This window comes from Eulemur rufifrons, chromosome 4 (assembly GCF_041146395.1).
Source record: "Eulemur rufifrons isolate Redbay chromosome 4, OSU_ERuf_1, whole genome shotgun sequence".
Classification (NCBI taxonomy): Eukaryota; Metazoa; Chordata; class Mammalia; order Primates; family Lemuridae; genus Eulemur; species Eulemur rufifrons.
In genome coordinates, this window is record NC_090986.1 from 63,465,272 (window position 1) to 63,482,670 (window position 17,399).

Genomic DNA, 17,399 nt, shown 5'->3' on the forward strand with positions numbered 1-17,399 from the left:
CCTGCCCACCTCCAATCCCCCCTCCCATTCTGCTCTTACCAGATGGTATATATTTAGATTCTTGACCTATCAGCATACAGTCCCTAAAAGTGTCTCCATGGTTACTTTGGCATATTAGTGTTCTTACTTAGGTAAATCTCCTGATTTTTTTTTTTTTGCTCCAGGCGCAGAGGAGGCATCTGAGTCCTTCTGTCTCCCCTGGGTTCCATCCTTCGCATCTCCTCCCCTTCCCTGGATGTCACACTTGTCACTGTCCACTCCATCCTTATCCCCACTTCCTCCTCCTGGACTCTCCAACCTTACCTTCCTTATGGGCTTTTTCTTTTCCTTTCAGTTCTTCTTGGATCTTCCCCATCTTAAAAATTCAACCTGTTTTCTCTGCTCTATTTGTTTTTTAGGCATCTGTTTATTTTTTTTCCTTCCCCTTAACGCCCAAGTGCTTGGAGTAAGTAGCTTTCACCTACTCTTTCTACTTCCTTTGCCTTCTTCTTACCTTTGCAGTCTGGATATTCATTAGATGCCCTAGAACTATTCTCTCAAAGACAGAGGAGGTTTTCTGTATCCCTCATCTCTTTGTGTCTGGCATTTGCTGGCTGCAGGGCAGAGAAAGGGCTCTGTTCTATTCCAACACTACTACCAAACATTGCCTGTGATTTAAAGGTGGCTCAGAAATCTTTATTGAATGACCACGCTCTGTTTTCTTTTTCCCAAACACTTCCAATCCATCCATCCTTCTGCATGTCCTGTGCCTCAACCTAGTCTGAGCACTCCTTACCTGACCTTATATCACTGTAACACTATTCTATAATAGCTTCCAATTCATCTTGCAAAGCATTATACCACTTGCAGCTTCCTCAGGACCCACCCATGACTGCATTGACTAGTGCTGCAAGTTTCAATCTCAACTGGTATTTTTAAAATGTAATTAACTGATTAATTATATTAATTAATTATAGATGCACAAGGTGAAACATTTAAACTGAACAAAAAGGTATCCAGAGAAAGATAGGTCTTTCTCTCATCCTATGCTTTCAGTTTTCTTTCCCCATAAGCAGTCGCTGTTAGTTTCTTACTCACCCTGGCAGAGCCATTGTGTGCTGTACAACTGCTTCCTGATTGGACCACAGCTCGCCGCCGCGCGGGGCTCTACCATATATACCCCCAGGCACTGGTTTTTTATTTTCTTCAACTGGCGTGGGCCTGAGACTATCCTTGCTCTTGGAAAATGGTCTGGGGCTCCCAGGGGCTGTGACCAGACCTGCAGGCCACACACTCCCCTGTGGGGATTGTGAGGGATTCCAGTACTGTTCACCCTCATTCCTGGTCAGTCCCTTAATCCCAGCCCCACTAATCATGACTTTGCTCTCTCTGCACCAACTAGAAATTGAAGAAAGTGCTAACTGCTTTTGCTTCTGAATTGTGTGTTGAGCTATCTGTTGACCTGGTTCACCAGGAGGTAAAAGTGCAATGACCGTGTCCTTTGCTTCTGCACTACTGCTTCATCGTCCAGCCTTATTTCCTAAGTCCAGGTAGGACCCCTCTTTAAATGTTGCACTGGAAGGATTTGAGTAATAACTTGAGATTTTTGACATCTAGTGTTTAAACCCTGTACATATGAATAGCGATAGCACCTGGGTATGGGAAGTTAATATCATTATAGCCGGAGTGCATTTCCTGCTAAATCTGGGGAGAACAGCCACTCAGGGAGCCGTTCTGCATCTAACTAAGCACTAATGACAGACTTGGGTTCAGAAAATATCCTGTAATGACATCGAGAGTCTTATAAACTGCCTTTGGAGAACATATAAATTACTGCTTTAGTTAGATACAAAGTACCTTAAGTACAAATGGGAAGACTTTTTTGTTCTTTTAAAAATCTACATAATAAACAACAGGCTTGGAGTGGTATTTGCTGAGGAGGTGCTACATTAGTGACACTTGGCATCATTTAAAATATCGATTTGGAGGTAAATTTTGATCTGATAAACTTTGATAAATTATAGATAACATCCGTGAGAGAGATTACCCCAGTCTAGAGTTTCTCAAAATGTGGTCCATGGATAACAGTCTTGCAAGAAGAGAATTATTGGTTAAATATATATGAGAAAACTGTATGTGAATCATCTTTCCTTCTTGTTTATTGACAGTGTTCATTAGCATATCAGAGACTCTGAGAAGTCCCATAGTAAAATAATTTCTAAACTTTTTAATTAACTCTGTCCCCCTTAAATATATATGAGAAAACTGTATGTGAATCATCTTTCCTTCTTGTTTATTCACAGCGTTCATTAGCATATCAGAGACTCTGAGAGGTCCCATAGTAAAATAACTTCTAAACTTTTTAATTAACTCTGTCCCCCCAACTTATTTGGCAATAAGATCCTTTACACATGCATGCCTTTTAGCAGCCTAAAGAACTAAAGTTCAGAAGAACACACACTGTATAATGCTTCTTCAATTTATCCATGCAAGTTAAACAAGTTATTTATAAGCAAAGAACTAGTTCCCCTAAATAACTCATGTATTCATTATATTACAAAGCAATAGCACAATAGACCTATATCATAAACCAATAACATAATATAATGAACAGGTGAAACATTTGGGTGAATCACAGTAAAGCTATTATCTAATATTATCTATTATCAAACATATACATTCACATCTTTAAAAAACAAGTTACTTAAAAATATATTTCTGTATAAGTTAAAGTCTTGTTAGCTGGTGCCCCTCAGTCCTTATTTTTTGGTGACTTCAGCTGGCAGCCTCTTAAGAAACTTGTGACAGGAACCAGAGGGTCAGCTGTTGCTCACTGACACTTTTTCCTTATAACTTATTTAAGGAGAACTCAGGCTCATTAAGGCAAAGATATATTTTTTTTTTTCATTACAATCTGCTTCTTAACCACAGTGGTCCAAACTATATTTTTCTCATAGGTTCTTGCAAAATGCTATTATCACTCATAAATCTGAGGTCAGCATGTTGTATCTCTGGTATATAATTGGTAATACTATATCATATATAATTTTTTTAAGTGTTGCTTTAAAAACAATAAAAATCCTACAAAATTGGCATTTCATCATGAGACCGAATATATGCATTTATGAAAATAGAACAAAGACTAAAGTATAGATTATTCATTCATCACAGATGGCTCCTCTATTGTCATCCAGAAGACAGCTTCTTTGAGAATTTTATCTCGGTGGCCCAGATGCTGTAGTTTCTTTATTCTGTAGGAGCTGCTGGGAAAGGAGGACTTAAATAAAGTCTCCCTAGTCTGGGAGAGAACAGGGGAAAAAGGCAGGGCAGGGCCTGACTATAGCGTAGTAGCTTCTTTGCTCCATGAGAAGGAAAGATGAGCCCTTATGAGGGGTTGAGGTTTTCTTTTGTTGGGGGGTTTGGGGAAGAGAGTAAAAAGGTTGGGTCTGGACAGTAATTGGCTGTGAAATATTTTAAAACATAAAGGCAGGCAGCATCCTTTTTTTTCTTAGACTTATGATAAATTCTAAAACGAGAATGTCTAGAAAACAGAAAGGAGGTGAGGGTGGAGACCCAAACAAACCAACACTCTCCCAAGATTGGTAGGCATGGCATTCAATTATAGTCGGTGTGAACACAGCTTGAGAAAACGCTCAAAGGCAGGTAACTGGAGTTACATATGACTAACTCCCTTTTAAGAAAACCAAGAGTCTAAGAAAGTACAGTAGTTCCCAGGCTTTTTGATTTCACAGAAAAATAACATTAAAATAATTGGTAACTGACTTTAGTAACCTATTTAAAAAAAAAAAAAAGATACTAAAAAACTACAATTTATTATCATTGTTTTGGGGTTTTTTTTCCCACCAGAAAAAATGGGAAAGGCACAGTCTTACTGTCACAATTCTTGAAATTGAATATATTCAGATGTATGAAAAACTAGACATTGTCCGAATTTTTCTCATTTCATCCAGGTCACTTTGTCACTAACCAACTGGTTCACAGATTTGTGTTTTGGAACACTAGAAAAATCCCTGAAACGCTTCCAAAGTAGTATGATTTATTATCTTCAGAGAAATTCATGTTGATGTTATTAGTTGCATTAAACATACAAATATCTCAGCCAGACAACATTATTTATTGAATCTTCTAGGTGATGGATTAAAAAAAAGTGCCTGATCCCTGCCCTTGATACCCAGAAAAATTGTACTGTTTTCAGAAGAAGTAAACAGGGTATTAAACAAAAGGGAGATGTCCATCTTATTGAAGAAGGAGTGAAGAAGCAAAAGAGCAAAGGGAAATGGCTTCTCAAGTTTCTTGTATATTTAGAAATAATCAAGATTAATTTCAAGTGTCAAGTATTTGCACCTGTTTTAAGGAAAAACTCTTTCATTCAGGGAAATCATTTGAAACTTCAAGTGGCAACCTGCTAAACACATGGCCTATTATGCAATACATACTTAATTACTAACATTCATTGTACATTCATTATATACAAAATACTCCCCTAGCTGCTGGGATACGGGGAGACAGTTGTAAAGATGTGTAGATCCCTATTTCATGGAGTTTTTACACTTTAGTAATCTAGTAATTTAGTAAGGGTAGAGAAACTACAATGACTAGGTGAATTTTACACAGGGACTGGTCATTTGTTAAAAAGCAAGCTGTAAACCTATATTCAATCAATTATTTTTTCTGAGAAGGAATTGGTGGTCTTTTTTTTTTTTTTTAAATATGCTGTATATGATGCATCACAACAATTCTTGGTCTGAACTAAATTTGCAGTCAGCCAGAAGTGCTCAATCCTATCCTGCACACAGACCACCATCTGTTTTCAGCAGAAGCTTTTCAACTGGAATTTTTTTTCAGAGTTTCTCTCTGTTTCTCACTCGACTTTTGGGGACAGGTTAGTGAGGAAAGGGGAAGACAGGTTAATTTTTGTGTGATGTAAATATATTTTCGTTTATTATTAATATTATGAATTTTGAAGCCTGGTTTTTAAAGGCCAGGGAGACAGAGGGGAAAGGCGTTGGAGAGAGGCGGTTTGGGAGGAGTATACCAGCAGGTGGCGCTTGTCTCCTCTGAGCAGATGACAAAGCTTTGCTCTCAGTCAAGAATCCCGTAGGAATCAAGGGCGACTCTGTGTGCAGTCCATGCAAGGGACACATCATGCCATACTTAGGTGCCGAGCCCATGAAATCACAAGTTCCAGCCTGTTGCCTAGGCCATCACACTTCTGCCTTACCACTGAAAAGACGGGCTCCCCTACTCCACGGGTTGTACTATTTTCCTGCTCGACCCCCAGGCTTGTCTCCTCAAGCCCTTGTCGCCCGGAGGGACAATTACGTCTTAGGTATAGAGCAAAAATAAAGGCCCTAGAGTTGGGCCTGAAACTTCAACTTCGGGAAGGGAAGACGTTATCAATCTTCCAGCTGGCCTGTCTTATGGTTTCAGATGTTTTCTGTCCCCGCCGGCGTGCCAGCATTGGCCTGGGTGCCCGCTACAGGGTCGCGGGTGGCAGAACGCGAATTCGCCTGCAAGCAGACCTGTCAGGTCCGCTGCCCCACAGAAGCAAGGAGAAGCGGCGCAAGGACACTTTGGCAGTACTTTGAGCTCGGGCTCAGGCTGTGACTGAGTTATTGGTTTGTTGGGGTCTCTGGCTTCCTATCCTAACCTCTCCCGGCACGACTCAGTTCCGGGGCACAATCGGCCATAGCCAGCCCCTGTCCCTTATATGATAATGTATTCTGTCCTCTATAGAAACTGACCTCATTTTGAAAGTCTTTCTTTCCTGTGTCTGTAGATTTCTACCATTGCTCAGGAAACATCCTGCCCTGCTTGTATTTGTCTATTCGCTCTGAAGTCTGGCCCAGGGGTATACAGTGAAAGAGAGCAACTCTAGATTCTGAGGGCCACCAGTTGGAATCCAGCTGCACCTCTGACTGCAGGGGTGGCCTTAGGTAGGTTTCTTAACTTCCTCTGTAGACTGGGGGAAACGATTTTTTCCACTCTTGGTGTTCCTCGATTAATCATTTACGTGGACTACCTAGATCGGTGCCTGGTTTATCGTAAGCGCCCAAAGGCCAGAGGGCATCTGTTTGGCTGACCCCATAGTGAATAAATGCCTCTTGGGGAATTCTAGGTCAAACATCCAGAATAACTCGCAGAATTAAGACAACTCTAGATAATTCTCTCCTTCCCGTAACCTCACAGTATTTCAAATGCCATCCATTGCCTCCCGCTGTTTTCTCAGACCACCTAAAGCCTCCCGTCCCCTAAAACCCCCTGGGCGGCAAAAGGAAACCCAGAGGCGGCGCCTATCTGAAAGTCACCTCCGAGCAGCCCCCCACGTACCCCGATTGCGGGGTGGGTCGCAGCGAAGCAGCGGGGGCCAACCCGGCTCGGCGCGGAGGAAGGCTCGGGCTGGACAGACCGCGTGGGGGAAGGAGGAGGAGAGAGCAGGCGGCGGAGGAGGGGAGAGCCGCCGAGAGGAGGGAGCAGGGGCGGGTGGAGACACATGCGCGCTGCCGCCGCCGCCGCCGCCGCCGCCGCCGCAGTCCTTAGCTTCCCGGGGACAGGAAACCTTCAAGATCGAGCTGCCACTGCCGCCTCCCCGTCCGCCCCCCATTCTACGCGCCTGCCGCGCCCTCCTCCCCTTCTTCCAGCGTCTCTGAGTGGAGCCCTGCGGCGGCGGCGACGCAGCCCGAGTTGCCGTCTTCCCTCGCGGGCAAAGCTGTGACCCCCCCGCAGGAGCGGCGGGGCGGGGTGGGGGGGCCCGGGAGAAGATGGCGACGCCGGGAAGCGAACCCCAACCTTTCGTCCCTGCTCTCTCGGTATCTACTCTGCACCCACACCATCACCCCCACCACCACCACCACCACCACCATCAGCATCACGGAGGAACCGGAGCCAGCGGCGGGGCGGGCAGCGGCGGCGGCGGCAGCGGGGGCTTCAACCTGCCCTTGAACCGGGGTCTGGAGCGCGCGCTGGAGGAGGCGGCCAACTCTGGGGGGTTGAACCTCAGCGCCAGGAAATTGAAGGAATTTCCCCGGACCGCGGCCCCTGGGCACGACCTTTCGGACACGGTGCAGGCAGGTGAGAGAGGGCCGAGGGGCAGGCGGTGGGTGTGGGCGGGATGTCTGGGTGGCTGGCTGTCGTGCTTTTCCCGACCCTGTGGCCAGTCAGAAATCTGGTGTCGCCAGGGGGGTCATCGGCCTGTGCTCGTCCTGGGAAGGGACACGCGTGGGCGCGGGAGAAGCGGGCCGTGCAGAGGGCACGTTGCCCCTGCCTCGCCCGGCAGGTCAGTGCGGGAAAAGCTGGGGTGCTCCGGGCCGCTGCGCCCGGGAGCGCGCGGGTCTCCGGCTCTCGACCGTGTGGCGGCTGCGCCGGGGAAGTGACCGCGGGGCTGGGACTTGCGGGCGCGCCGTGGAAGTGGGAGGTTTCAGGCGTACGAGTCGGCTTCCTGGGCCCCGCGCAGGGGCTGGGAACCCGAGCGCTTACAGCCGCTTCTGCGCCTCCAACCAGTTCTAGGCGTCTTTGCATCAAGGCGTCGCCCATCCTGCTGGGGCGACCCAGACAAAGGTGGCACGCCCTCGGCCGGCCGAACCGAGGGCATCGGCGCGGTGCCTCGAGGCCCCCGCGGCGACATCGCCGAGCGATCGGGCAACTTGGTGCCGCCCGCGAGGTGCCGAGGCTTCCTCTTCCTGCGCCTGTGCGAGGAGAGAGCCGCTGGGATTGTAGTGACCCGAATCGGCCGCCGCTTCGGAAGCGATCGGCTCCCTCCTTCCTAGCCTTTCGCTCACCGCCCACACAGTCGGGTTCCAGACGCCGAGGCTACCTGGTTCTCAGTAACCGGATCTTTGCCGGGCGGCGGAAGGGACCGCATGGCATACTAAAAGAAAAGTAATTAACGTGAGCTGGTTTTCCTGTGTGAGGTTGGCAAGTCGTAACTCGCGCCAATGAGCAGCGTAACTTTTTCAAGTTATGTCATGTGTTGACATATTTCTGAAACGTCCGCCTTCTGTTTGTTAGTTCGAGTTGCAGGCGCGCGATCTATAAACAGGAAGGAGGGTGGTGGAATGGGACTCGGGCCTCGGGGTCTGTACAGAACTGACCTGGTTTCCAACCATCCGGTTTAGCTCCTTGGAGGAGGGTTTGTATCATAGCAAGCGCCCAACATTTCCCCAGGCAGTGGGTGGCCCATTTTGGAGCCACTGCCCAGACATCTTGGCTGTCATTGCCCCATAGACTGTCAGGCCCCCCGGATCCTGGATGGCTTGACTCTCAGCACAAGATCTCCCAGCACAAGATCTCCCAGTTTCCTCTTACAGAGGAAGAAGGGGGTGGGCAAAGGAGCAGGCAGTGGGCTTTTGGAGGCTAGGTTTTCAATGCCCTTTTCCCTTTTAAATCAATAAACATTTATTTAGAGCCCTAATGAGTATTTAGATAGAGTTCTGAGTTCACTAGAGACAAAAGGGCTCTCTAGGGTCATTAAACTTATAATTTGGATTTAGGGATAGTCAGGAATGGGCAAGAAAGAGGGAATTTCCAGAGCTGGGCTGGCAACAGCTGGAGAGTCTCTTTTGATAGGACCTCTTAGTTACGTCTTCTCAAGTGGAAGTTATTCCAAGAATTGGCTGAATCATTAACTTAAAAAAAAAAAATCTGTTATTCTACTTCCTTCTGCCATGGAGCTTGCCATGAACTATAGAATGGTTAGATATGACTGCGGAAAATAGAGCTGGCATGACCTATAATATGTGTTTGTACAGTTCAGACTTGCCATTTGAAGTATGTGCTTAAAAATGTTTCTGTTCTTCTCTCGGCTTGTTTATGGCCAACTTAGGGTGTAAGATTTGCAGGTTTATAACTGAGCTCTCTTGCACATGCTTAATGCTCAGAAAAATCTACTAGTTAAAATTCAGAGGCTTAATGTTAATTCCTCATCCAAAAATACAATATTAATTGGGGGAGGAGGAGCAGAAGGATGTCACTTAAGTTGTGCAGACATTTAAGACAATGCCATAAAGAGAGAACAGTATTTAGAGTAGCCAGTTATTTTACATGGAACTTGAATACTCAAATGAATTAAAGATTTGTTTCTGCAAAACATCTTTGCCTTGGTCAAACGCTGGCAGTAAACCATAGACATTCTTCTCTTTGTTCTAAAGAAACATTTAGTTGATCACAGATTCTTATTTGGAAGAGCAAAAAGTAAAAGTAAGAGTTAAAATGATCTCTAGCGTGCACAGTGTTGACATTTCCTACATATAAAGAGTTCAAGTAGGATTGAAAGTATGATTAGTAGCATATATAATAAAGATAATGGTTTCTCTTGGACTCATATTTGGTTTAAGAATCTCTCTTAAAATCAGAATGGCATATGAAGATCCTTAAGACCTAAGATGTAGCGTGTACTTTTCCATAAAGTTTGTAAGACAGGGAGTGATATAGTAAGCTTTTTTGCATTGTTAAGTTGTATAAATATAGACCATTTGGTTTATGTCTTCTAAAAGTCACTTTTCTGGCAGCCACCTATGCAGAGCTGAACAGCCTTGAAAACCAAGATGTAAGCTCAGAAACTGAGAGGGCATCTAAGCTGTCACTCAGTGCATACACTTTGTTCGTAGGAAAAACCTCTCAGGCTTTCATTTTGAGCCTATGAATTTACTTATATTTGAGTCAAAATAAGTTATGTTGTCAGATTCTAGTCTTTTAACAAGTGAGATGGGGAAAGAAAGACTGAGCTGCACAGGCCCCCTGGCACAGGTGTCATTGACTGAAAGGGACAAAAGAGCCATGACTAGCACTTGCTGGGTGCACTTCACTGTATGCCAAGTGCTTTATCTGCATTTTTTCACTCGGTCCTCACTAGGAACCTGGTCATACCCTTATCTACAGATGGGGAGATTGAGATGGAGACAAACCAGGTAATATGCTCAAGATTATACCCCTACCAAGATGATGGACCAGTGATTTGAACCCTGGTGGCCTCACTTAAGCGTTTATGTTCTTGACCACACTCCCCATTCAGCAGAGGGAAGGGGTGGAGAGGTGCGGAATCTGGGAAGGTTTCTGGAGATGCATTCATTTAGCATTCGTCCTACAGGTAGCTACTGAGCTCCACTAAGTGCACGCCACTGATCTAGGCACCCGGCACACAGCAATGACCAGAAGAGAATCTCTGTATCCCTTCTTATGGATTTTTATTCTAGTTGGAGGGCCACAGGGAGATAAATTAAGAAATAGATTTTGCAGGATGAGTAGGAAGAGTTATAGGATAGATACAGTATCTTTGTTTTATGAATACACAAGCTGCTTTGTATTGACTCGAGGTGGCTTGTAGCAAGAGCACAAATCATGACTGGTAATAAATATAAACTGAAGCATAAAATGGGGCCTGAGGAAAAGAAGTACACAAATAGGCACATCAGTAAAGTAAACTTTTTTTTTTAGTGTTGACTTGTTGAATAATATTGTTTGGATGCAGAAATTCAGAAGGGTGTTTGTATGACTAAAATAAAGTGGGTTGAAAAGAGAAATAAAAAAGTGTCTGCCTTAGGCTGATTGCAGAGGGTTCTAGAAAACAAAAAGGAAGCTCTTAGACGTAATGTGCGGAACCGTCTTTGAAAGTTAAGGAAAGGGTGGAGTGTTTCGTTGCCAATATCTTTTTGAGGTGGCTGTAAGCAGGAAAGACTATATGAAGAGCTTATCCCAGCAGGAATACAAAAGTGTAGCATAAAAAATACCCGTTTATGTGTGAGAGTTCTGTAGGAGATATGCAAAGTATAAGACAAGACAGGAATACATGAGAAGCTGATTAAGTGACAGTTCCAGGAAGCCACTGGAGCCACAAGGCAGGTCAAGGTGAGTTGTCAAGTAGCACTCATGGACATTGTGTGCAGAAGTCAGAGGAAAAGGTCATTTTGGTGAAGCCGATTATTAGGAAAGACTTTGCTAGCAGAAGTAGGATTTGGATCAGGTTTTGTAGGATGGGTAGGATTTGGATAGAAGTGCCTGTGAACACTCTGTGGTTGGAAAGATGGTTCCCATATGTGAAGTGAGAACCTGACAGTCTAAGATTCAATAAAGAAAAGAGGAAGAGAAGGCACCGAAACCTGTCCGTCTGGTCATATCCTCCTACCCCACTCCCACCTTGTAATGGGGTAACAGAGCACACGGCTCCTATGACCCTTTAATTGAGGACTGTGGCTATGGCTGAGGTCTGGGATTTGTCAGCTTCTGGGACTAATGCCCTAGACTGTGTGAGCCAGCTCTCTCAAATGTCTAGACATACTGAAAGAATCTTCTCTGAGGTTTGTGGGCAGGCTTATCTCCTGAAGGCTGACTTCCCTCACCCCGCTTCCATCCTATAGCAATGAATCCTTGGGATATTAATACTCTTTAATCATTGGAATTCACACAGACTTGATAAAGACATCTATTCCTTCTCAACAACATACTCTGTTTCATAATTATGGACTCAAACTCCTGGCCTTAAGTAATCCTCCCTCCTCGGGCTCCTAAAGTGCTAAGATTACAGGTGTAAGCCACCTCTTCCAGCCTATGTCCAGTTTTGAATTTTTTTTTTTTTTGCTATTGAATTAAATTCGTTAGTTATTTCTATTTATTTATTTGTTTATTTTATAGACAGGGTCTCATTCTGTCACCCCGGCTGGAGTGCAGTGGTGCGATCACAGCTCACTGCAGCCTCTAACTCCTGGGCTTAAGCAATCTTCCCACCTCCATCTCTCCAGTTGCTGGGACTATAGGTATGTGCCAGCAGGCCTTGCTAATTTTTAAATTTTTTTTTGTGGAGACGGGGGTCTCACTATATTGCCTAGGCTGGTCTTAAACTCCTGGGCTCAAGTGATCCTTCCACCTCAGTCTTCCAAAGTGGATTATAGCCATGAGCCACTGTGTCTAGGCAAAATTTATTGGTTACTGGTGTACCTATCACTTATTGTGGTAGTCACTATCATGTAAATGTCTTTATTCATTATATATACAGTTTTCTAAATACTCCTCCATTCATGAACTGTAAGTCATATCCTTTTCCTTCCTATTATAATTTTTTTCTTTTGATCAGTTTCCTCCTTGTCAAGGTTTAGAGAACTTGGAGGCCGAGGCGGGCGGATTGTTTGAGCTCAGGAGTTCAAGACCAGCCTGAGCAAGAACGAGACCCCGTCTTTACTAAAAATAGAAAGAAATTATATGGACAGCTAAAAATATATATGGAAAAAAAAATTAGCCGGGCATGGTGGCGCATGCCTGTAGTCCCAGCTACTAGGGAGGCTGAGGCAGGAGGATTGCTTGAGTCCAGGAGTTTGAGGTTGCTGTGAGCTAGGCAGACACCACGGCACTCACTCTAGCCCGGGCAACAGAGTGAGACTCTGTCTCAAAAAAATAAATAAATAAAAAATAAAAGCTTTTAGAGCAACTAAGGTGACATATATAGTGGTTCTGAATCATGTCCAGATGTGCTCTTCCGCATATATGTCTATGGTATGGCAAAAACAATCTCCACAAACATACATGCTATTCTCACCGCTTGCATTGTAGGCTGCTTTATTAAAAAGGCAAGAGCATACTAATCATGCTCCTAGAATACTAGCATACAATTATAGGCCAGGAAACCTCTGGGAATTTTTGGTCTGTACCAGTTTATAAAGCAACAACCCAAAGTTTGACCTTCATCATTGAAATAATTCTCCTAGATAGTTCATTAGTCACTGTAACATCTTACTTGATTTTTGGTGGGTGTATGATATTAGGCCAAAAATGAGCACACTCTATCATTTAAAAATTTTTATTTACATTGTTGACTAAGAATTCTTTTTGAATTACGGTAGTGAACTGAAATTTTGCATGCCATGGTTTAGTAATTCTTTGGTATAGATAATTTTTGAAATCCATGTTGATGTCACTCAGTTCAGAAGTCAATTTCCGTTTGCCCTTCTTGTCCTTCTGGTGTGTAAATAGACTTTTTCTACCCTATTACTCAACTTCATCATTGTTTGTTTAAACGCAAGTTGTTTCCCGCTTTTGTTTGTACTTTTATATTTCCTCCCCTTTTTCTTATGTATAAAGACTTTTTATATTTCAGCTGGGCATCGTTTACTTACTCTTAACATCTCCCTGTAAATCATCTCCCCACAGGTGTTGTAGTGTATGTACTTTTCCAGACACTTGGTAATTTAAATGGCAGAAATGCTGTTAACTCTACTTAAGGTGGTTATGGGTTTATCAGTCAGGCCACAGAACTTGAGCTTTTGTTTAAGCCTCACAAAAACGTGTTTGTGAGGCTGCTCTCCAGATTTGGTTTGGCTTTTTGGAAAAATTGAATTCTGTCTTAGAGAGATATCAGGGGAACCTGGCCTGGGTTTAGATGTAGAAATTCCAGAAATTTGTGAACTTTTCTGATGATTATGTCAGTTGTTGGAATTAACATAATTTGGTGTTAATTGCAGCAATTATTTCAAGTTACAAAATTATAATCTGTCATAGAAGATTTCAGGATGTAAGACATGAAACCCAACTGTATTTACATAGCTGATTCCTTTATTTATGCAAAACTCATGCGAAGCTTAGCTTCTGTTATTGCTACTATTCTTTTGTTGCATGAAAGGTTTTTTTGCATCAGAACTTTGCTGTGAGATTTCAGATAATAAGAAAAGAAAGATCAGGATTCCAAGTAAGACTTAGTGTAGGAAAACTAGGCCTACTAATATAGACTCAAGCTTGAAATACGCCTGTGTTTGTCTGCATTTTAATTTAAGAGTTCAGTGATATTGCTTCCATATTCTGTAGTAAGAAATAGTACATTTGGAAGCCATCTGTTCCCATAAAGTAATTCAAAAATAGAGTGAGATTGTTTACATGAACAGAAAGTCGACGAACTGTGAGAATTTGGCTTCTCTTTCTTGGTCTAGCAATGCAATAGAAGGGAAATGCCTTTATAGTCAGATTCTGTATATGTTCGAAGTTTTTTCCCAACTGTATCTTCCTTCACTGGCCATAAAGGAGGATATGGCTGGGGGAAAAAAAATCAGAGGAGAACAATATGTTTGATTTGCATAACAGAAATACTCCCTTTTTTTTTGCTTGATAAGAAATTGCTCCTGTGTTAATATGATGTTCACGCTGAGGCAGTTCAACTTACTGTACCTGAAACTCTTACAGAATATTTTTAAGTCATCAGGGGCAGATTATTTGATTTTGGGATCTCCCTAGATGTTTGCTTTTCTTTCTCCTGCTGTTTGCTTTTTTTCCCTCAGTCCCTCTGCTGGAGGAGGACCTAACATGGTTGTGAGATGAAGCTGGAGCCCTCCAGCCCACTGTTCTCACCAAATGGGCAGAAAGAGGCCCCCATCTTATTTTTTTCTAATCTTCCGGCTTCTCACGTGGCCTTGCTTTTGACAGCCGACCCCTGCAGTGAAGTACCTATGGCTTTGCCATACAATGTTTCCCTCTGTTACTCTTTCTTATTTTCAATGTTTATGCCGTGTAGCTGAGGAGTAGCATCAGTACGTCTGACCCGGTTCAATCAGCTTAGCTCCAATTTAACTTACTTTATCTCTGCAGGCAACGGTGACAATTCAAACATAGCACCAGCAGCCAACTGCCTGACTTGCCCTTTCTCTTGATTGCCTTCATTTTGCTTTTCCAAGTCATTTACCTCTTGTCTCTCCGCCCCCTGCCCTGTAAGATTCTACTGCCCCCACTCTCATGAGTCCCCCATTGTTTGTTGCTCAAAACAAACAATCCTCCCACCAGCAGCTCCTTGCAGATCTCAGCACTGAATCATGTGTAGCCTTAAGGCATCTTTGCATTATTTCCTTATGGCAGTTTTATTGCCTTCCCCTTTGGTACTTCCCATGTTTAAGCATTTCCCTCCTTCATTAGCCTGTGAGGTTAGGCTAGATAAGACTTTTCTTGATTTTTGTATATGCCTTCCGTGCCTAGCACAGAAAGTGCTACGTTAACATCCTGCTCTTGGTCTTTGCACTTTTGGTCCATCACCTGGGATCCACCCTGAAGCCATACCCTGCTTGTGCACATTTTGCTGGTCTGCTGTCATTTTCCTGGTGCTGACCTAATTTTTCTCACATGACACCTTTTTACTTCTCAGCGTCTCCCACTGTACACTGGGTGGCTTAAATGACAGAAACTTATTTTCATATAGCTCCGGAGGCTAGAAGTCAAGATCAAGGAGTTGGCTTCTACTAAGGCCTCTCTCCGGGCTGGCAGCTGTGGTCTTCTCCCTGCGTCTTCATATGGCTGTTCTCTGTGTGCACACATCCCTGGGGTCTCTTGGTGAGTCCAAATTTGCTCTTCTGATAAGGACACCAGTCAGATTGAATTAGGGCCCACCCACAGGACCTCATGTAACCTTAATGACCTCTTTAAAGGCCTTGTCTCTAAATATAGTCACATTCTCAGGCACTAGGTGTTAGCGTTTTCATGTGAATTTTGAGGGTCACAGTTCAGCCCATAACACCCACTCACTCACCCCTGCTGTAGCTGGTAGCTACTGCTCCTCCCCCACCCTGCGTAAACTGACCTCGGACTTGTATGAGGCTGACCTTAATGCTGCCCTTGTACTAGGCCAGGGATCAAGCCTGTTTGTTCACCGTCCTGTCCTCAGGATCTAGCCCAGTGCTCACTAGCTACCGACGGGGTCCATGGTTAAGAGTCTCAGGAAATGCTACTGAGCACATAATTGTATGTCTAAGCATTATTTATATTCTTGTGACAGTTTTGGAAGGATGGTAGCATAAGCAGTATTTATCATTCCACACCGCACGTGAGGAAACTGAGGCAGGATGGTGAAATGATTTTCCTTGGGTTATGCTGCTAGTCAGTGGTTGAGTCAGGACCACATCTTCTGAGTTTTTATGCTGTTTCCATTCATTCCTCAGCCTGACATTGCTCTCAGTTCTGATTTGATTTCTACCAGGACAAAGAAATTCTAACGGGGAGTGTGATAGAGAGGAATGAGTTCAGGATTCTCACAGTGGAGAACGGGGAAGAGTATTCCTGTGCCACGTTCTGTATGCAGGTGAAGGGTGCTGGGTCCTGCTCCTGTTTTGACCTGCACATTGGAGGAGGAGGTGGAGGGTGGGGTCTCAGAGCAGGACCTGGGGGGCATCTCTTCACCCTCTCACCATTAATTTAAAAGCTCTACCAGATTTAAAAAAAAAAATTGACCACCTTTTCATGCTCTTGGCAAAAAACCCATCTGTGAATCCTTTTATGTTCTTGGCAACTGTTCGGAAGATGTATATCAAACACTTCTTTAAGAAGTGAGAAAATGTCTATGAAGAGGCAGAGCTTTAGAAGTAAATATATAGATTTAAACATATCTCTTCTTTTCTCACTGTTTAACTGGCATCCTGTGTTTATTTTGAACTTTAATCAGAAGTAATTTCATTGAGAACACTGTGATAGGTTCAGCATCGCCCTGGGGATACTGACAGGGGAGTGGAAGTGGGGGGGATGATGTCTGTTAGGGCAGAATCACATCTAGGGCCAGGGTCCTTCAGAATGTTTCCCATTCAGTCCTCAGAACACCGGGGAGGTAGGTAGAATCGTCTGTTACTGAGAAGGGAATTTATCGGTTAGGCCATCTGAGTACATTTGAAGAGCCAGCAAAGCCGGAGCCAAATTTGAACTTGAACTCTTGTTGAAGAAGCGCGGGAACCTCCTCTATTTCAGTGTTACTGAATATTTTACATATTTACAATGAGGAACAGAGCAGAGAAAGATTTTGCAGATGAGAATCGAGCCAGGGCATTTTGATAGATGGTCCTTGGTGTGGCGTAGAGATTTCAGAGTCTGTCCCTGAGTAGGACCCAGACTCCCAACTAATGTGATTTCCCCCACAAATCTGAAAATGATCGCAGAGGACCAGGCATATGCGGGGAGTCCCAGCCCTAATCCTCACCTGCTTGTAGTGGCCAGGTATCAGCTCCATTTCTAAGAATTGTGTTTTAAAGCAAACAACAATTGTTAGTTTTAAAAATTCTTCAAGGTGTCTTTTACTAAAAAATGTAAGTAGACATTTGGGTTTTTAGTTTTGGTACAAACTTTACTTATTAGACTTTATAATATATAACCTAATTAAAGAGTCCATTGATATTTTACTAGATTTTATTCCCTCCAATGAGAAATGAACACATAGCCATTGGGTGAGAGACCAAGTTCATTTTCTAGACCATTACCTTTGGGATACGAGGACATACATTCCAAAAAGCTGTTTTATTAAGTAATAAGGATCGTTGATTTGATTTCTAAAAGTATGTCTTATTTTGTAATAAAGATCCTTTAGGACATTAATTGCATCTACAATCTTGTAGATGAAATAGGGCAGCATAAGATTATGGGTAGAAACCCAGAATTTTTTGCATGTGTGCAAATTGAAT

At 43.6% G+C, this 17,399-nt stretch overlaps 1 protein-coding gene across 2 annotated transcripts in view; it reads left to right on the forward strand.

Annotated features, from left to right (window-relative positions):
* The first annotated feature begins 6,529 nt into the window (after positions 1-6,529).
* The window catches only part of LRCH1 (leucine rich repeats and calponin homology domain containing 1), a 169,176-nt gene continuing 158,306 nt past the window's right edge, over positions 6,530-17,399 (forward strand). Inside the window, exon 1 of one of the 2 annotated variants that reach the window (XM_069467684.1) lies at positions 6,530-7,071. In XM_069467684.1, the coding sequence (XP_069323785.1) occupies positions 6,762-7,071 (310 nt within the window). In that variant the 5' untranslated portion in view covers positions 6,530-6,761. The remainder of the gene's footprint in view (positions 7,072-17,399) is intronic. The other variant, XM_069467683.1, reaches the window with a different exon arrangement.